Source organism: Protomyctophum bolini, assembly GCF_963924005.1.
Source record: "Protomyctophum bolini genome assembly, chromosome: 9".
In the NCBI taxonomy this organism is placed as follows: Eukaryota; Metazoa; Chordata; class Actinopteri; order Myctophiformes; family Myctophidae; genus Protomyctophum; species Protomyctophum bolini.
Genome location: NC_137870.1, coordinates 35,197,633 through 35,218,889, shown reverse-complemented (window position 1 = coordinate 35,218,889; position 21,257 = coordinate 35,197,633). Strand labels below are relative to the sequence as shown.

General features: G+C 43.9%; 1 protein-coding gene across 1 annotated transcript; it reads right to left on the bottom strand.

Moving 5' to 3' along the window:
- Positions 1-1,552: 1,552 nt before the first annotated feature.
- ankk1 (ankyrin repeat and kinase domain containing 1) lies at positions 1,553-20,108 on the bottom strand. The gene is made up of 9 exons (XM_080773166.1): positions 19,790-20,108; positions 16,697-16,976; positions 15,687-15,838; positions 12,948-12,997; positions 11,930-12,085; positions 7,475-7,563; positions 6,451-6,484; positions 4,585-4,822; positions 1,553-3,865 (listed from the first exon to the last, which is right to left on the bottom strand). Exons 1-9 carry the CDS (start codon positions 19,975-19,977, stop codon positions 2,818-2,820), a joined length of 2,235 nt encoding a protein of 744 aa, XP_080629292.1. The 5' UTR covers positions 19,978-20,108; the 3' UTR covers positions 1,553-2,817.
- Positions 20,109-21,257: the final 1,149 nt, after the last annotated feature.

Sequence of the window (21,257 nt, the reverse complement as noted above, 5' to 3'; positions counted from 1 at the left end):
GATGAAGTATCTTGTAGCAACCTGACATTACACCTGTCAATCTTGGAAATCTAGGAAATTGAAGGCAAAAAATGAGTATTAATTAATTAATGCCAAAAGTTCCCAGGCCAAGGTAATAATTGATTCCTGCATACGCCACTGTGGCTGATTTTACACTTTCTGAAAATAGCCGATCTACAAGCTCACACCACGTCACACTTCGAGCGTTGTGAGCTTATAGATCGGCTATTTTCAGCATGTAACCAAGTGTAAAATGACTTGTCTTTTACTTATACTGGATCTCTTGTCCACTAGTCCCTTCCTAACATTTTTTCTTAAATTTTATTCATTTTTCATGAACAGAAATAGACAAGGACATACAGAAAGCAAAAAGACAAACAATCGAACATTACAATAATATGTGTTGCCAACTCAGTAAATAAAAAGTAAAAACAGTAGATAAATGCTATAATTGTAGGAGATCACACACAGACAGGATAACAATAAAATGCAAACATTATGTGAGCGTACGCGCGCGCACACACACACACACACACTCACACTCACACTCACACACCCCCACACACTCTCACAGTCATACACACACCCACACACAATAATATTGGACAGTAAAGTACCGTATATAAAGAATCCCTTCCTAACATTTACCAAAAAAAATGCAATATATTTATTCGTTTTAGTCATCATAGCTTAGTTTTCATGTAGTCCGCTTAGTTGTCGCGAGTGAAAAAGGGTAGGCCTAGTCGACGAACATCTTTCATCATTGTATCGGTCTACGAAATCAACACTGTTCAGGCACTCTGTCTGGGCACACCTTAGCGGACAGCCGCGGACAGAAGAAGCTGTCTTTTACGTCATTTCCGAGTCTTTAGACGGCTCGTTGATGGAAAAGAAGCTCCACCCCCGCGGCTGACTGACGCGGAGGAGAGCGTTTCCGGGAATCTGTCCGTCGCGTCAGTCAGCCGCGGGGGTGGAGCTTCTTTCCCGTCCACCAGCTGTCTAAAAACTCGGAAATTACGTAAAACGCAGCTTCTTCTGTCCGCGGCTGTCCGCTAAGGTGTGCCCAGACGGTCTGATGTCAGATGCTGCTGAGATGGCTTCCATTTGTCAGATTCTAGATGCGGCTCCCTGTCTGTGAACGTTCAACACACTGCTTGTTAATCACAGCTGTAGCTCTGCCTCGGAGGAAACATACTGGCATGGGGCAGGAAGGACCATGAGACCATTGGTGTAAAATAGCTAAATATATTTACTCAAGTACTGTACTTAAGTACAATTTTGAGGTATTTTACTTTACTGGAGTATTTCCAATTTCCACTCCATTTTTCTACTCCACTACACCTCAGAGACAAATATTAGGCTACTTCACTCCAAGTACTATACACTACAATTATTTGGCAACTTTAGTTACTGTTACTTTGTAGATTTTGATTCTTATTGCAAAACATACAGTAACCACTCCATTCCTGTATACATTTAGGCCATTTGGAAATGGCAGATGTACAAGCTCACAAGCCCACGTCGGGCAGACATTGTTGGATGCAAGTGGCTGGAAGTTCCATCTCATTATAAGGAAAAAAACAGAAGTTGTCGCAGGTGATGCATGGCGTGCACCAGCGTGAAGAACGATGCGTGGGGTTCAGCAATAGTAAACTATCACCCGTCAGTGATGGGCACTATAGCCAATGGGACAGAACGTCCTGTGTTCACTCCACTGGGTGTGTTTTTCACTTGCAGTTTTCTTTCAGTGATCTACTGTAGCAGCACTCCAAATGCAGGAGAATGCAAGAAAGATAAGCCAATGGACAGACACATATGCATATATATCAAAAACTATACTTTTTTTGTGGTGGCTATGGCCTGAATTAATACTTTGCACTGTTTGCCCGTTCTGAATAGCATAGCCATAGAGCAAGAATGTGAGCAAGAATAGCAGAATAGTAAATTACTCTTTTTTTGGCAAATGTTCCCCCAGAATAGGCATGCTGGAGTTCAAGTGGTTAATGCTATTCATTATAATAATGGTGTTTTTATTTAAGGTTGCACTAATGTTTTCATATTGCTGGATAATACTAATATGTTATGGATAATAATACTATTTTATATTGCACATGCATATGTTTTTTATGTTGCGTAGACCTCAATCTGTCCTTTAGTTACTTCTACAAATAGCACCAGTCAAAGAACTATACACATCCGGAAAAGACGGCACTTTGTTGGGAACTGCCCAACAGTTGCTCGGAATTGCTGCGTGGGCGTACGACTAGCTCGCTCAACTTGAATCTCATACCGTACAACACGGGAAGCTGCTGCCGTGGATGAATGACACAAATATGTAGAGTATGCCATTCTATTCTACTGAAGCTCCTGTCAGACTGATTAGACCAGTGGTTCCCAAACATTTTAGCCTGTGACCCAAAAGAGAAATATGTCGTCTCCCAGGGATACCCAAACTAGTGCTACTTTCCATCAGAGTTCATTTCGTTGACTAAAACCATCTATGACGAAAAGGGGGGAAAAACATATATATTGTAAGATTTTTCACCATGGCAACTGGAATGGTGCACATGAAGCATGGGCTGTCAAGAGAGTGAATAATGATCAAAGCTTCTCTCCTAGCATCATGTATCAGTATTCATGGTCCCGGAGGTGCAGCGTTGATATTTCAATCATACCATGATCCGCTGTCTTTTTTTTAATCACAACCTTTGGCAAGTATAAAACATTCATAGTCTTTAAAGGTGTGGAAAAAAATAAAAGGAATCAAAACAAAGTGATGCTATATGGAGATGGTAGTATTTCACGTTTTGGCTACAGTCACGCTGAACATTCCTTCAGCAGGAGCGCCGCCACTTCAGTCCTTCCGTGCGACTGTGCCACGCTCAGCGCCGTGCACCCCGACGAGTCCCTCAGCCTCCCGTCGGCGCCTTGCAGCAGCAGGGCCTGGACCACGGGAGCGCACCCGCGCAGCGCCGCCAGGTGCAGAGGCGTGGCCTTCTGGCGGTTGGCGGCGTTGACGTCGGCGCCGCGTGAGAGCAGCGCGAGGACGCTGGGGAAGCAGGCGGCGCTGCACGCCAGCTGCAGCGGCGTCCACCCCCCGCCGTCCTCGGCCACGTTGGGGTCGGCGTTGGCGGCCAGGAGCTTGGCCACGGCTCCTTCCTGGCTGCGGTGGCAGGCCAGGTGCAGCGGGGTCCATCCGCTCGCCCCCCTCGCGTCCACGCGCCCCCCCTTGTTCTCCAGCAGCAGCACCGTGTCCCCGTGGCCCCTGAGCGCCGCCAGGTGGACGGGCGTCCAGCCCTGGGGCGTCCTGGGGTCGGCAGCGGCCCCGTTGGACAGCAGCTGCCTGCAGATGCCCGTGTGGCCGTTGAGAGCGGCTAGGTGCAGCGGCGTGCAGCCCCTGGCGTCGGCGCCGCCCACCTCCGCCCCGCTCTTCACCAGACGGCGGACCACGGCGTTGCGGCCCCCCTCGGCCGCCAGGTGCAGAGGGGTGGCGAGGCCGCGGTCCGCCGCGTCCCGGTCGGCGCCCCGAGCCAGGAGGAGCTTGGCGAGGCTGTCGTGCCCGTAGACGCAGGCCACGTGGAGCGCCGTCCTCCCCTGCGCCGTCTCCCGCGCCCCCTCTGCTCCCTTTGGCAGCCGCGAGAGCAGGACGCGTGCCGCCGTCTCGTGGCCGTTCTGGCAGGCCAGGTGGAGGGGCGTCCAGCCCGCTCTCTCCTTGGCGTCGGCCACCGCTCCGCCGTCCAGCAGCAGGCGGGCGGACCGGTCGTCTCCGCTCTGCGCGGCGAAGTGGAGCGCCGTCCACTGGTCCCCGTCGCCCTGTGTGACGCTCGCCCCGCTCTGCAGCAGCAAGGCCGCGAGGTCGTGGCGCCTGTGGTGGAGCAAGGACGTACAGTACAGTACAGTACAGTACAGTACGTGGGCTTATTCAAAAGCTTGACATACTAGGGCTGTCACGATTACACATTTAAGTTGACTTGTCACGCAAATTTAATTGTGTTTTTGGCTTTGGAAATTGGAACATTGTGAATAGAAATTACATTTCTCTTTGCCTTTTGGGCTTCATAATAAAAAACAGGGCAGATATAAGGTAAATGTTATACTTCGTGACACGTTGTTAGCTTGTAGATCAGCTACCGTATTTCCGCTTTTTGAGTGGTCCAACCACTGCAAGGAACGGCAATGTCCGTGTTCACCTACCTACTGTATGTGTTCGCCTATGTGACGTTAACCCACCTATGTGACTATGAGCACCAGTATGACTATTAGTACCAGTAGGGGCGCTGTTGTGCCAGAAACAGAGAGAGAGATAGTGCTGCACTGTTGCCTGCTAATGAGAGAGAGAGAGAGAGAGAGGAGGGTGTGATTTTTAAATGTATGATCATGGTATGTATTCAACATGGAAACGATCAGGACGATCGTGACAAAATAATTGCGACGAGACGACTTTGTGATAATTGTGACAACCCCAGACAATCTGTATAGTTCTCAAAGTCTTTCGTGCCAAGGAGTCACCGAAAAACTAAAATCAAGACTATACTCCTTTTATAGCCGTGTATCAAATGAACTTGAAAGTGATTTCAACTAGACCTGTGCAGCACTGCGATGATGAGAGGGGTGTGCCCTTTAGAGCTGGGCCGGTTCACCTCGGCTCCCAGGCTCAGGACGCGGCGCACGCTCTCCGTGTCGCCGCTCTCCACCGTGTAGTGGAGCAGAGTGTTGTCGTCTGTGAAGGACGCGGAGGCGTCTTCCCTTTTCAGCGACAGTCTGAAGCGCTCAAAGTCTTTCTGTGACAGCATAGAGAGGATGTCGCCCTCCTTGTTGGGATCTGTTTGTGATGAAGAAAGCAGACGAGCAGGCAGGTGACTCATCATCTTCCCACGCTTCGTTTTGGGCTATTTTTTGTCGTCGTTTTGTCTCCATCCCTGATGAGGTCACTGATGTCATGTGCCTGGCTAACATTATGGGAAATGCACGATTCCATAGTTAACTGCGTCCTTTGGTCGCAAATAAAAACTCTTCAAACATTGTCCAAAGTGTCAACTAATAAGAACAAAGAGGCCAACATTGTTAAAATAGCCAATCTACAAGCTCTCGCTTTGCGGGCGGTTTGAGCTTGTAGATCTGCTATTTTCTCTATCTGTGTGAACTGAGTGAAACTAAATGTATTCTTGGGGGTGACGTTCTCTGCATGCCTAAAAAGGTTGAGAACCATTGTTCCAATGACTTCAATGTAGTTATTATTTAGTCAGTGTTTATACTGTTTATCAGTGCAATATTTATAAAAACCCACAGACTTAACAACTTTCACAACCACTTTTCACAAAAATCTATAATGGCAAAAATAGCAGATCTAGGTTCTTGATTAATGATCCTAGATTGATGTAGGCCTATGTGTCTACCTTGCTTTCTGTAAGTTGATCTGGATCAAATAAGTCTTCCCTGGTTCTTTTTGCTTTCTTCCTTAAAGCTGAAAGCCTTGAGTCAAAATCGAAATACACCACTTTAGTGACATCATTCATAACCCAGTATGGCAGTCCCTTAATAGTATCCATGTTGTTCGCACACAAAAAACAACTCGGATGTAATTTTCCTGTTGTGAGCTGCTATCTTTGACAATTTTCACCTACAATGACTTTACCAAAATCGTGCTGCCAGTTCGTTTGAAAGTGGATAATAAGCTTGTTGTTCATGTGGTGACTTAACAATGGAAGCCCCTTTCCGCCACGGAAAAATAAATAAAAAATACCAAGTTGAACAAAACGAAGCTCAACAAAAATAAAACCGAATTCTGAGAACGCACATTTGTGAGAAGAAACGGAAGAGATATATGGTCGCAATTGAGAGAAATAAATACATTTCTGGCCTTTTCTTTTATTCAGTGTGCATGGCAGACTTGGTCTTCCATCCCTGAATGCATCAGATATCTAGATTATCTACGTTACATTCTTTCTCGGTGGGAATGAGTTTTGGGAGTAATACAGGTGCTCTATCTAATGCATTCTGGCCGACACTATGGATCGATGCATTCCCTGTATTGCTTCAGGGTTTCAACATCTCTACTAAATTGAATCTGAGAGGCTGAATTAATGGCACATTTATTCCTCCTCCCTGATTGGTTAACGTCTTCCTCTGAAAAGACCCCATTTAAACTGTGCCAACGCAGAGTCACTTCTTAACCCATTAAGACCTGTCTGAGGCCGATTCTCTCACACACACACACACACACACACACACACACACACACACGTATAAAATATGAGGTGGTTAAAATGATTGTGACGCTTATAGTGAGGGCTTTTGCTAGAGACCGCCTGGTATACCCATATGCACAGCTCATTGAGGAGCAATGAGCTGTGCATAGCCATATGAACTCTAAAATGACACGGATGCTTTCTCGGTTTGCATGCGTTAAAATGTCAGGGCTGCAACACATTAGTTTACAACAAGGCTTACCCAAGGGGATGACAGGCAGCTCAGGAACAGCCGGCTAAATGGAGGGGGAAGGAAGAAAATGTTAATAGTTAATTGTAAGGCCTCACCTCAGTCTACATTTGGTTATTAACCCACCAAGACCACAACGCCGATTCTACAAATGCCTCCTGAATCAATTGTTCTCACACTTGTTTAAGATAAAACATAATAATGGTAAAACATAGCAGATGTACAAGCTCGCAGCGTGGCACGAAGTGACGAGCTGTGAGCTTGTGTGTATCTGCTAGTTTTGAACCTGGCCAACACAACATTCTGTCATGCATCTACAGTAGTCTTCACAGATGCTTTTCCGGTTTTAATGGGTTAAACACAAGAGGACTATACTTTACTATACTGGATAACTATGTGTCTATATGAACGACCTTTTCAAAATGCAAATTTCTGTTATTTAAGAACCGAGGAATTGACCGTAATGGATTCATTATTTGGATTTGCACGTAAAGTTCTTTGCACTTTCATTCATTCGTGAATACTTTGCCGTCTTTTAGGAGAGAAGTCATTTTAGTTGTTTTTGCTGACGCTCGCAGAACAAGGGAAAAATATATAATTAAGTTCTTGTATCTTGAATTTAACATGCACAAGACGATTAATATGAAATTGATGGTTTCCCAGAGACGGAAAGAGGGAGAGAGAGAGAGAGAGAGAGAGAGAGAGAGAGAGAGAGAGAGAGAGAGAGAGAGAGAGAGAGAGAGAGAGAGAGAGAGAGAGAGAGAGAGAGAGAGAGAGAGAGAGAGAGAGGAGGAGAGAGAGAGAGAGAGAGAGAGAGAGAGAGAGAGAGAGAGAGAGAGAGAGAGAGAGGAGAGAGAGAGAGAGAGAGAGAGAGAGAGAGAGAGAGAGAGAGAGAGAGAGAGAGAGATAAGGGGGGGGGGGGGTTGACAGACGGGGGTGAGAGAGAGCGAGAGATCAGGGAGGAGAGGGAGAGAGAGAGAGAGGGGGTGGGGGGGGGGAGGGGTAGGGAGGGGGAGGGAACGAGACGTGACTGAACTGAGTGTGGTGTCTGTGATGAGGGAGATGATGGCACAGCTCCTGGTATCTTCAGCACTTCACTCAGAACCTCTGTCTTCTTCACTGTGTCTGTGTGGATGGAACAACAGACAAACATACATACAAGCACAGGCAAATCTATTAACCCAACTGTGTACAAGAATAACGCATTGTCGGGCGCCCGCTGGCCTAGTGGTCCAGGCGCATGCCACATGATATAGGCTTGTTGCGTGTTCGAGTCCCGACGACCTTTGCTGCATGTCTCTCTCCTTCTCTCTCTCCCTCTTTCCTGTCTATCTTCACTTTATACTATCAATATAGGCAGAAAAGAAAATATATATAACGCATTGTTTCCATTCAACAGTGGAGTGGACATTGTACTAAATTAGACCACAGCACAGTTTTCTTGATAATGTAGTATTCAATATCTCCCCCCCCAAAAAAATCAGAAACACAGTTTTATTACCGATATAAAATCCAATGAACAGGTTTATGCTCAACTAAGCAGAACATGGAACTCTTTAGAGCATGCAGGGGTGTATTTCAAGTCAAGGACCCCTCAGCTGAGATGTAGATAAAGCAGGGACCTCCACTACAATACTAAACACCAATATCAACCAAACTAATACTATAAACTTATGTTGCATATTAAGATTTCATAGATGGGAACCCCATTTGGTGTTTTAAGCATTATGTTATATGGGGGTGTTAGATGGGGGTCGGCCGCCAATTACATCGTATTAATATCATTTTTGGGGTCCTTGACATGAAATAGTGTGAGAACCACTGACATAAAAACATATGTTTTTCAGAAAACTGTCAGGATTTATTTTTCAGAATCTACCTCAGTTCTAAATGGGTTAACAGAACTATCAGTAGTTTTTTATGTTGGATCCATGTTGATTTAAGCAATTAATCCCTCAAATGCTCATGGTCTTTTCTTTTTCTACACTAAAACTCTCATAGATTGGCTTGTAGATCGACCCCCCAGTATAGGGATGCTAGGGTTCAAGTGGTTGATGTCATACATTAAAAAAGTATATATGTGTGTGTGTGTGTGTGTGTGTGTGTGTGTGCGTGCCTGCGGTGGGCTCGCGTGTTCCTATCACGCAAAGATTTGCCGCCCCACCCCCCCCCCCCCCCCCCCCCCAAGTAGTATCTCTGAAGACCCCCCCTTGGTCCCTGACCCTACTGTAACTGGGCCGGCCCGAGGATAGGCTCGACCCTGACAATTATCATCATTTTAAGCCCCGAAAGACAGAACAAAGACAGAGAGCATTGCCAGTAGGCAGCACCAGTGGCTCAAGTTATAGCGAGTAGACCTAAAGTTAGATTCCCGTTGTCATGCATCTCTCATTCTCTCTCTCTCTCCCTGACCACCACCACGGCACCGAACACAGCAGCAGAAAGGGAAGATCTATAAACCCAGCAGATCTGTTTTGTTCGGCGCACGATGCCACGCTTCACCATGCAATTATAATGTAAATGCAGCAGCAGCACACGGACACTTCATTAGCCAGAAAGCATATCAATAATACCTTACCAGACAAGCTGATTGTCTGTAAAAGGTGTAATAATCAGAAAAGTATATGTGTGTGCGCGTGCGTGCGTGCGGTGCGCTCACGTGTTCCTATCACACAAAGATTTGCCGGCCCCCCAAATAGTATCTCTAAGGACCCCCTAGGGGTTCCCTGACCTATAGAGTTCTCAACAGGCCTATACTGACAATTATCATTTTGTTGAAGGGGTCCTGATTTATAGCATTTCTGCTTGTAAATTCTCATAATTGCTTAATGGTTAGCAGTAAATTGTTTCATGACCTCCCTAATCGCAATGGGTCTAGTAGCTCGTATGAATAAATGTGACACTGTTGAGTTGGTGACAGAAAATACATGATATTATTATTATGAGTATGTAGTCTGCAGCACACAGATTTGTATTCATTAACATGACTTCCGATTTGTCGTTAATGGTGACTCACAGTCTCCTGTGTAAAAGGGTTTAATGTCAATTGTATTTCAGTCTGGCGAGCCATTCTGCAGAGCGGAACAGAGCAGAGTGTGCGTGTTGAGTCTCCACACACACACACACACACACACACACACACACACACACACACACACACACACACACACACACACACACACACTAGCGCTGATCCAAGACTTCTGAACTTCTGCTAGTTGACCACTACATAATTTCGCGCCTCTAGTCTAAATCTTAAATTAATAACCGAAAATAACCTATCTACAAGCTGTCAATGCTTCTGCGACATGTTGACAGTTTGTAGATAGGCTATTTTCGTCTGCGATATATTGACAGTTTGCAGATAGGCTGTTTTCGCTGCGCAACAGGGACAGAGAAGATATGAAATCCTGGCGACAGAACTTTAATCTATGCAGACAGACAGACGGACAGACAACCTGTATTGATGCCAAAGTACAGAATAGGTAGAAGGCTAACACTGACTCAAACAGATATTGAAACAATATAAACCACAGTCTGAAGAGGATTTAACATCTGACCTGTGAGCTAGTCAGGTGAGCATGATGCATTTAAAGCCATCATACCGTAAAGTATAGGTATATATCGTGTGCATTGTATCACCAATAAATACGACATACTTCTAGAAGATTGACTTGCGTAACGACCTTAAAGGAGTAGTTCAACCAAAAAATGTCTTGTTTTCTATCAATAATGAGTCAACGACTCACCCCGTGAAGCCTTGAATTCATGGAGATTTGTTTTGTTTTTGTCGCATTCCTAAGCCAATCATTTCATGAACGGAGTCTATAGGAGACCGAGTCTCCCGATGACCTGGAGGACTTGTCTTGTACATCTACGTTTGTGAAAGATCTTGAAAGTGTGAGAACTTCTGATGCAGAATCGGCCTCAGGTCTTAATGGGTAAAATGCTGTTATCAACAGTAGTAGCAGTACGCCTCCCATTGCCAGTGGTGGAAAGTAACTAAGTACATGTACTGTACATACAGTACTGTAAGTACTGTACTTAAGTACAATTTTTGAGCTATTTTTTTTTTTTACTTTACTTGACCATGTCCAATTTTCTGTAGTACAACACTATATTTCAGGGGCAAATATACCTTTCCACTACAATTATTTGCCAACTTAGTCACTAGTTATTATAGCAAAACACAATAAGCACTATATACTCACAATGCGTTGCGACACATTGTTAGCTTGTAGATCTGATATTTTGAAAATAATTGTATACATACATTCTGCATAATGAGTACTTTTGGTACTGTAAGTACATTTTGATTATTATAATTAGTTTGTACTTTTACTCTCAAGTAAATTTAGAACCCCGTACTTTGACTCTGTAACAGAGCATTTCTACATTGCAGTATTGATACTTTTACTTATGTAAAAGATGGGAGTTAGGGTGACCAGATCCAAACTGTTCGCTTGTGTGGGACAAGTGGGACGGGACTGTGTTAGCAACTTATTCCTTTTAACATTTTAATGATGTTTGGGAGACAAGAAACACTTTCATGGGGTTTTTATGGGGGTAATTTGTGTTTTTACATGTTGTAGTATTTCAAAGTATCCATGGGCTCCATGCTGTCATGGACACTGGGCTCACTTCCTTCCTGGACTACAATTCCCATAATGCTTTGGTCCACTGCTCCTCCTTGTGGATAGGGGGAGCCAAGGGCTGTCTTACTGAGACAACGGGCTGTATTTTGCGTGTCTTAAGTACCAGGTCTTATTCCCTAACTTGAGTAAACTAAAGACCTGGAGGCGTGGTCAATGCTCTTTGGCCACTCAGAATAGCCAAATGGCATTGATCACGCCTCCAGGTCTTTAGTTTACTCAAGTTAGGGAATAAGACCTGGTACTTAAGACATGCAAAATACAGCCCAACATGTACGTAGTCCAGGAAACAAGTGAGCCCATGCAGTGTCCATGACATCATGGAGCCCCATGGACACTTTGAAATACTGAAATATCTTAAAAACACATATTACCCACATAAAACCCCCAGGGAAGTGTTTCTTGTCTCCTAAAATAAGATCTGGTTGCAAAAGGGGTGAAGTGGCCCTTTAAGTTGCTATTTAAGGTATTGATGTCATATATAATATTGCCTCATTTGGTTATTAAACCTGGCATCTCATGTTTTGTTTTAAAATGCAAATTTTGGTCATGGGTGGTATGGTCGACTTAGTGCTGTAGCCTAGGGGATACTTATCAAAAACACTAGCTGGAAAAGAGACAAGAGTGCTTTACAACAGAAGGCCAACTATTAGGGCATTTGAACACTGGTGCCTGTGGGACAGGGTCTTGATTTGTGGGACGCCTGAAAAGTCCTTGAAATGAGGGATTGTCCACGCAAAGGTCTGGTCACCCTAAAAAGTCTCCCATCGGGAGTACTTATTCCCACCACTGCCCGTTGCTGCTGAATAGCGCCTGGCGGGAGGTGTGGCCTGCATTACCAGAGAAGGGTGGTCTCCCCCGGGGGTCCTTGTCCCAGCAGCGTTGCATGATGCCCACCATTTGGTCACACTCTGGAGGTTTATCTTCTGGCAGCATGTCTATGCTCGGCCTCTTGCCTTGCGATACCTGGACCAGCACTGTGGTTACACTACAACCTGCCACACACACACACACACACACACACACACACACACACACACACACACTCAGCACAGAATAATGTATTTTTAACACTAGCATGGCTGAAGTAAAATGAGACACAAGTAGCATGTGCTTAAATTCATGTTTAGAAAATGTTTCAGATGTCAAACACAGTTATTATATGAGGCGATCTAATATCCCCTATGGGGATTACAAGATTACTACTTTCTATTGAGACATCGATCCTTTGGTTTCGCACTGACTGAAGGTCAAAATAAAATTTCTCCTCTGAGCAAGCAGGCAGGCTCTATTGGGTGCTTGGCTTAGCTAAGTGTTAGCACAGGGAACCACTGTTCAAATCTGGGGTATAGAACAAGAAAGAGGGTTGTCCAAATAGGACTCAGGGGGGTATACTTTTACTTTGCTTGAGTATTTCCATCCGTTGTTACTCCACTACATCTCAGAGGCAAATATGGTTCTAATGTTTTTACTCCACTACAATCTAAAAAGAACAGGTTGTATCTGCTATTTTTTTAATAACGTGACAAATGGACCATATTCTGTATTAGGAGCATTTTTACTTTGGCATACATTGACGCCAATACTTTTGTACTTTTACTCAAGTGGAATTGTAAATACAACCCTTTCCCTTATTTATTTATTTTACAGTGTGGCTACTTTTACTTAAGTAAACACACCACCACTGGAGAATTGCATCGAATTGCACATTAGTGGATATTTTAAATAAATACTTTGGTTGTTTTTAATTCCATGCTCAGGAGGCACCATCAGGCTGAATAATGGACAATACTCAAGTATTGAGAAAAGGCATTTCAGCAGGATGTTTAAAGGTTGAAATGTGAAAGTAATTCCTACCTGGGTGTGGTTTCTGCTGTGTCAGAATCTCCCACATCACAATGGCAAAGCTACAGATCAGAAAAGACAAAACCGCGTTATTATTGTTGTGTATACTCAAAGTCGCTTTACAAAATAATAAACCACAATTAAAACACTGTTATTAGGAAACTAGAAAAGTGCTCCTCTGAGCACAGGTCTCCCCCAGGTCTGGATCTTGCCCATGTTGCCCTTGCTGGAGGTCATGCAGGGAGGTTATTGCGAGCCACCAATATTCGGAATTTGGCCAATCAGGATGGAATATGAAAAATCGGATGGATCCGTCTTGATCACTTGACTATAGAGATAATGTGAAACAATTGATGTGATGTTTGAACAACATTTGTGGGAGTAACATAAAGCAAAAATCTCCCTGGCGGCGCTATAAGACAATGTTATAATGAAATATTTTCCTCAGCGTAGTGTGAAACTTTGCATGCATGTGCATACAAAGTTTCACCGCAATCGGACGCTGTTCAGGATTTGTGGCATTTTGTTGAGTGGCCACTCATGAAGTGGTCACTGGAGCTAAAAGGTTTGGGAAGCACTGATCTATGACATAATATATGACATATATATGATCTGAGCTCCATTATATAAAATGTGAAGTTAATTATTTAAAAAGGCATAAAACATACTGGGAAAAGAAATGTTTGGGACTGACCGGTCCAGTGGTTTGTGAGATTAGCTCCACACACGCACACACACACACACACACACACACACACACACACACACACACACACACACACACACACACACACAGGATTTAACTGGAATGAATGAGCAAGTTTTTCGTTTCAACCTAGACCTAAATACTTTTGCTGCAGTAGACCTGATCTGAATACAATGTTATGAATGTTACACCAGTCAACAAAACCTGATTCCAAAATGAAATACCATGATGATGACTATAATTATACCAACACACACAAGTGGATGATTGGTTGTTTGTGCATGTTATGAAAATGATGCAGTGTTGACTTTTACTTGTACTCAGTGGCCTGGCTCAAAGAGGTTCATTTTTTTATCAGGCCCGAAAATACTCACACTCGAGGACCAACCTCTTGCTCGTTTCTGCTGTGTATGTTAATGCAAAATGATGCCCTTCAGACATCAACAAAAGAACAGTTATATTAGAGTCAGTGGTAGAAGAAGTACTCTTTTTTTTAACGTAGGTAAACGTGGCAATAATAATCTAGTAACTCATTATGCAGAAGAATGACCCATTTCGCAAAGTAACAAACGTTTTCAAATAAGTAAATGTACAATATTTGCCTCTGCAATGTACTGGAGTAGAAGTAAAAGTAGCCTATTGCAAATTGGAAATTACTCCAGTAAAGTAACAATAGATGAAAATGGTACTTGCAGTGCAGTGCTTGAGTAAATGTACTTAGCTCCACCACTAGTAGCAGGACTTTAGGAAAGATGGGAAGGAATTAAGAATGTAACGTTTCGCTGACCAAGTACATTTGCAGCATAACCCTAGTCATAACACTAATTAGATTCAATTAGCCTTTATTGTCTCCGAGGAGAAATATGTCTTGGGCACCAAGAGACAGCGTTATTTCAAACATACATACATACATACTGTACAATGTCACACACACACACACACACACACACACACACACACACACACACACACACACACACACACACACACACACACACACACACACACACACACACACAGTTCAAAATAATTATTCTACCCACACTGTGCATATATCAAGAGGTTCAAGTATTACAGTATTGCACTCTCCCATCATGTCTTCCCGTTCCCCCCAGTAGTTAGTCATCTGTTATTGTTATTATTATCTGTTGATTTTACAGTATGGTGATCTGTACCGTCTGCCAATTGAGCCGATATGAGCGTTTTGAAGCACCCAGAAGAACGCTCTACTTTTGCATTTTTCAGATTTGACCACCAACATTTGGTGGTCAAAACACGGAAGTGCTAATGAGCGTTCCGTGTGAAACCCCAGCTGCATGTGGAGTTATATTCATGCTGCATGCACGGGCAAAAAAACGCCCGCCTGCTTTGACCAGCTTTGACCACTGAGTTTGGCGCCTTCAACATTGGCCAACCGCTCTGGGGGCTTGGTTTTAGACCCCATTATAATACTGTGGTCTAAAATGGTTAACCTGCTGTATTCTAACCACACAGCGAACTCCCCAGTGTTCATTTAACTGTATAGCGCACCAGTTATTAGCACCGCTGGTTATAGTTATAGTGCTTAGTGTGAAAGTGCTTGATGTTCACCTCAGGATATGGATCTTGGGTTACAGTGGAATGGAGTATGGCATCATACCCCGTTCCAAAATGTGGTATGGCTACATTTGTAAAAGACATATTTTATGGTGCATAGTTGCATACCTAAAAGATTGCATGCCGCATACCTAAAAGACACCTGGAGGGATTATGCAGGTACTGAAGTGTGTGTGTGTGTGTGTGTGTGTGTGTGTGTGTGTGTGTGTGTGTGTGTGTGTGTGTGTGTGTGTGTGTGTGTGTGTGTGTGTGTGTGTGTGTGTGTGTGTGTGTGTGTGTGTGTGTGTGTGTGTGTGTGTGTGTGTGTGTGTGTGTGTGTGTGTGCGTGTGTGCGTGCATTCATGAAGGCGTGTTAAAACAAAATAAACAATGACAGTGGACCAGAGCCAGTAGAGCGTGCATGCCCCTGTGATGTTACATGAGTGTCGGTGTAGCTTTGGGCAACTGGCCTGTAAACATCGAACGTGGTTCCTGGAGGCTCGGGACACTGGCTGCAGGTCTCTGGGGGAATGTAGCTGATGTTTCCTCTGGCCAGCAGGTGTTCCATCAACTTCTTATGATCCAGGCATTGTTCCCAGTCAATTAAACCGTAATCTGAAACCTTTTGACAAAACAAATCTAAATTGTCTTCATGTTGTAAAAAGCTCCAGACTGCGGGTTAAACCGTAGTGGCTATAAGCAGGCAGCTGCCTGCCAAGTGAGCTCTTTGCCTGCAGCCCCTGGAAGACTGACTAAAGGGATTAATGACAGCTGGATGGGCAGCACATAACCTTCCTTCAGCAACGACTCCAAACGAGTCCTTACTGTTGGAGCGTCACAAACCGCAGAGAGTGCTGCCGCTGTGATTTGGCTACTGATGATGTTTTTCTTTCATCAATAGATTGACTGGGCTATAGTGGGCAGGCAGGGCAGCAATTAACACCCTCAACACCTTCGCTGAAATGAGTCACTTTATGGTTCTGTCTCCCATGAGAGAGATTTAACTGAAGAAGGTTTGAACCACAATTCAGTTGCATTTTCAAGTGCAAGCCCTGTCGTCTAATTCTGTAGGCTACATGTTTGAACATTATTTCATCTGTTAACTTTGCCGAAATGACTCAACAATTTGTGCAGGGTGTCATGTATGCCTTTGTCTGGCCTTAATGCTGCTACTGTGCTTATTTGATGATATAAATCATAGGCGACATTGAATATTCTTGCATATTGTAATTTATTCACATTTATTTTTATTGTATTATGTCATTTCGATACTGTAGCTCTTTCAGAATAATACACACATTAGCCGCTGCCCGCTGTAACAATGGGCTGCTTGTATTTTTTTTTGTATCTTTAGCCTTTTTTAAGAATTAATATTTTCCAAAATGTTGCCCAAAATAGGGACTATCAAAAAAAAGAGTGATCCTGAATGGTTGTATTCACGCCAGTGGTATGAAAGATGCATGGCTTCCTATTGACTCACTTTGATGTGGAGATGATCGTCCACCAGGACATTAGAGGTCTTGAGGTTCAGGTGCAGCAGAGCAGGCCTCATGCTGTGGAGGTAGTTCATGGCCATGGTGACCTCGTGGATCATCTGGAACTTCTTGGCCCACATCAGCGTGTGAGTGTCCAGGAGGTTGTCCAAGGAGCCGTTACACACATACTCCATCACCAAGGCAGCTGGCTCACTGTACAGTCCATAAATGGTCACCAGGTACTTGGATTTCACTTCAGACATCTGGGAGGCCTCGTCTAGCTTTCTGTATAAACAAACAAAAAACTAAATTAGAAATGGGTGCCAAGTAGAAAGCCTACCTCTCTCCATCGTATGTGTACAGACATAACATCTGACTTCTTCACCTTCTCATTTTCTCTGGAAAGTACAAATTGTCGTGTCTAATTTGCCAGGTGTGAAAAGAGCCAATTCACACCTGACACCTTATCAATGTGGTGATAATTATAATACATTTTGTAATTGACATCTTTAGAGCAGTGGTTCTCAAAGTGTATTGAGGTGACATGCCATTATTTTCCCCAACCACTCCTATAGATAGCTATGTGGGTTCTGGGTCTGTCCCTGGCTGGGTGACTGGGTCTGTCCTCGCATGAAAATAGCCCCCCACACGGAGTTGCACCACTCACTTCACACGGGTGTGATTTTTTTTGTTCTGACCGAAAAGGAGGGAAGGAAGAATGAAAAGTTTCTGGCCTGGTAGTGGGTACATTTCCTCATACCTGGAATTTGCCCTCTGCATTTAGCCAACGGACCCCTATTGAACCACAGCACAATCCTCAGTGCTGGACTGAGTGGAGCCTGGGGACCCCCAGGGGTCCGTGAGTTGGTTCCAGAGGGTCCCCATGCAGCAAAATGAGGAACAGTTTAGCCTGGCACAGCCAGCGTGATTTCACCCAGGTGCCTCTCTAGACCATTTGAGGCATGAGAGAAAAGTTACATAGTGCAGCTTTAAGTAAAAGTGTTTATCTTTCAGCTGTGAATCCACATAAATGAGGATCAGCATCTCCAAATCTGAGGCCATGGTTCTCAGCAGGAAACTGATGGATTGTGTAGTCCAAGTAAGGAATGAGACATTACCCCAGGTGAAGGAGTTTAAGTATCTCGGGGTCGAGTGGGGGAGGACGGAGAAGGAGATTAGCCGGAGAATCGGAGAAGCAGGGGCGGTATTGCAGTCGCTGTGCCGCGCTGTTGTGACGGAAAGAGAGCTGAGCCAGATGGCAAAGCCCTCGGTCTACCGAGCAATCTTCGTTCCTATATGGTCATGAATTGTGGGTCATGACCGAAACAATAAGGTTGCGAATACAAGTGGCCGAAATTAGTTTTCTTCGACGGATGGCTGGCATCTCCCTTAGAGATAGGGTGAGAAGTGCAGTCACGTGAGAGACTCAGAGTAGAGTTGCTGCTTCTTCGGCTGGAAAGGAGCCAGCTTGGTTCACCGATCTGAGCGCCCACCCCCTCCTCCCCTCCCCTCCCCAGTAGAAAACAGCTGAGAACACAGACGTCACCAAATTTGGAGCGACGCCCCTCTGCACTGTAGTTCACTCCCTCTCTTAGACCAGGAAATGTGGCTCATTTGACCAGGCTTTTCTTTTTCTTGTGAAAACGAAACACTTTCGGTCTCCGAGGCTAGGAACAGTTTAACCACTTTTACTTTACTTTAGCGTTTACCCAATCTGCAAGCAGTGAAATAGATTTTGGCTCTGCGTTCCTATATAGGCACTGTGTGATTCAAATTTGGGTTAAAGTGGATGAGATGTGCATTGTTTATTTTGTACAATAGCCCTGCACACACACTTTAGATTAGAAGCCAACTAATAATCAATCAGTATGGAATTAACATGACTGCAGGGAGCCTGTGTGGCAATTAATCTGCTGGAGTAGCATAAAGTGTGTTTTGAAGAGAATGGTATGTGGCCTACTTTCATGAAATATGATCAGTGTATAGTTTTATAGAGTAGCTTTGGACAGACTATATATGCACACACACACCCACACGCAACACACACGCACACGCACGCACGCACACACCCACACGCAACACACACGCACGCACACGCAACACACACGCAACACACACACACACACACACACACACACACACACACACACACACACACACACACACACACACACACACACACACACACACACACACACACAGGAGGAAGACGAATACATTCATGCATTTCCAGAACTGCCTGCGGCTGTCAAATTGTGATGAAAATTGCGGTATTGCAGGGCAAGATTCAAATAACACAATAAAAATGATATACAGTTAACAGTACCAAGTATTCACTGACACTACAGCAAGTCATAACATTACTATAGCAGGATATAGCAGGATTGTGTCGTGATAATCAGTGCTGGGAAAAAAGTACTGAAATATTTTACTTAGTAACTTACTAAAAACGGTCATTATTAACATGGTGAATCACATCTTGATGATGTCATCAATATGTGATTCACCATGTTAATGATTTTTTTCAGACCTCCAGTTCTAGGAAACACAGAATGGGGGGACTTTTTAAAAATTATTTCCACAAAAAAGCTCTAAGGTATATTAATGACATAGTAAAATGGTGAAAATGAGTGGAATGCCCCTTTAAAGTACCAAATGCAGAAATGATTCATTATGGAGAATGTCCCATTTCACAAGTTTTCAAATGTATGCAAATCTGTTCAAAATAGCAGATTTCCAAGCTCACAATGTATCACATCACGTGCATTGTGAGCTTGTAGCTCTGCTATTATTTACAAATGGCTGAAATGTGTAGACTAGGCCTATAGGGCCGAAGTGGTTAATGTATGTTTTGTAATAATAATCAAAATCTACAAAGTAGTAGTAGCTTAAGTTTTCAAATAATTGTAGTGGAGTACAATATTTGCCTCTGAGATGTAGCGGAGTAGAAGTAAAAGTACTGACATTTGGAATGACTACTTCAATATTGTATAAATAATTACAATATTGAGGTAGTACTGAGGTAGGTATAGGTATAGTTATAGGTATAGGTATAGTACTTGAGTAAATGTACTTTACACCACTGATAATATTCTGACCTGTGAACGCTGTGTGGAGACAGACTGGGGTCAATCAATTTCAGGGCACACTGTTCCCGCAAGAGCTTGAGTTTCACCCGGTACACGGCATGCCCACGCCTGCCCTCCGACACCTTGATCCAGTCCGTCTCGAAGTCATCCTTCCTGAAGCTGTTGAACGTCCCAGATGCTCCGTCGAGACAATCCATGATGAGAAAAAAGATCTTCTCTAACACAAGCCACACTGTCACCGACGAGCAGTTCCACAGGAACTCACCATATCCCCAGTTGTATCACACAAGGGAAAAGGGTGAAGTGCAGCGCAGCAATAGGAGTGACAACCAATTTAATTGGTGGCTGCTGGGTGGAAGGCAGGTGGAGTCTTCGGCTCGGTTGATTTATCGTAGGAGATGTGACTTGTTTGCATAACAATGTCACAGGGCCGGTTTTTGTCTGGCAGCCACAGACTGCTGCCCTGGCTGTGTGTGTGTGTGTGTGTGTGTCTTGGAAGAGAAACCTGAAGTTCAACTTTATTTGTGCCCAGAGGCCAATTGGTTTTGCAGCACAAGGTGCAACATAACAACAGACACATTCACATTGGGTATAAAATGTCTTTTCAGAAGGGATGGCGTGTACTCACTTGGATATGTAGGGTTGCGCTGTACTGTGATGTGAATTGTCAATAGAGGGCAAATGTAAAGTCTGGTGGTGGGCATTCATTCATTCATTCAACCTTCATTTAATTTTCGCAACTGGCCCTCTTTTCCAATGGTGCCGAGAATACAAGTCTGAAAAGCTGTGTGTGTGTGTGTGCATGTGTGTGTGTGCCTGCTAACTAGACTTATATATATATATATATATATATATATATGCTAACTAGACTTATATATGCTAACTAGACTTATATATATATATATATATATATATATATATATATATATATATAAGTCTAGTTAGCAGGCATAGACTTCAAAAAAGGGAAATAAACCTTCCAAGAAAAGCACTGCACAATCCAGGGAATAGAGACAGACAACTTACTGCATGCTGTGCATTATCAACTTATTTATCAGCTCGACTCACAGCGTTTCGCCGTGAGCTTCGTCAGATGCTATCCACAAATGTGCTGACCTCATCACATTTGTAATGACAGCTAGCCCAACAAGTGTTTTTTGTGCAAAACTAATGCTTGGAATGGATTCAGAATCATGAAAACCCCCTAGTTTGACACATTACATGCTACTTAAAGGAAAGCATAATTAAATTTAGAACATTTTGCCTGATATTGTACACCAACTTTCAGCAGCTGTCAAAAATTCAGCCCCTAGGGTGGCTGAATGAGAGGAGCTCCAGAAAGTGGGAGTGTTTGTGGATTATGACGAGGGTCTGGCCTCCTTTCATGATGTGCAGGCAAGAGTTGACTCTTTCACTGGCTGCACCTTCACTGAGAATCTTCTATCCAAACTTCAGTCCAGAGAACAATTGTGGTAAA

Excerpts from the sequence above, each read along its gene's own strand:
- ankk1 (XM_080773166.1), bottom strand. The coding sequence starts at position 19,977 with ATGGATTGTCTCGACGGAGCATCTGGGACGTTCAACAGCTTCAGGAAG. Across the intron at positions 15,839-16,696 it reads ACGATCATCTCCACATCAAA|GTTTCAGATTACGGTTTAAT; the intron begins GTGAGTCAATAG and ends TTTTGTCAAAAG. Across the intron at positions 4,823-6,450 it reads GCTGCCTGTCATCCCCTTGG|ATCCCAACAAGGAGGGCGAC; the intron begins GTAAGCCTTGTT and ends CATCACAAACAG.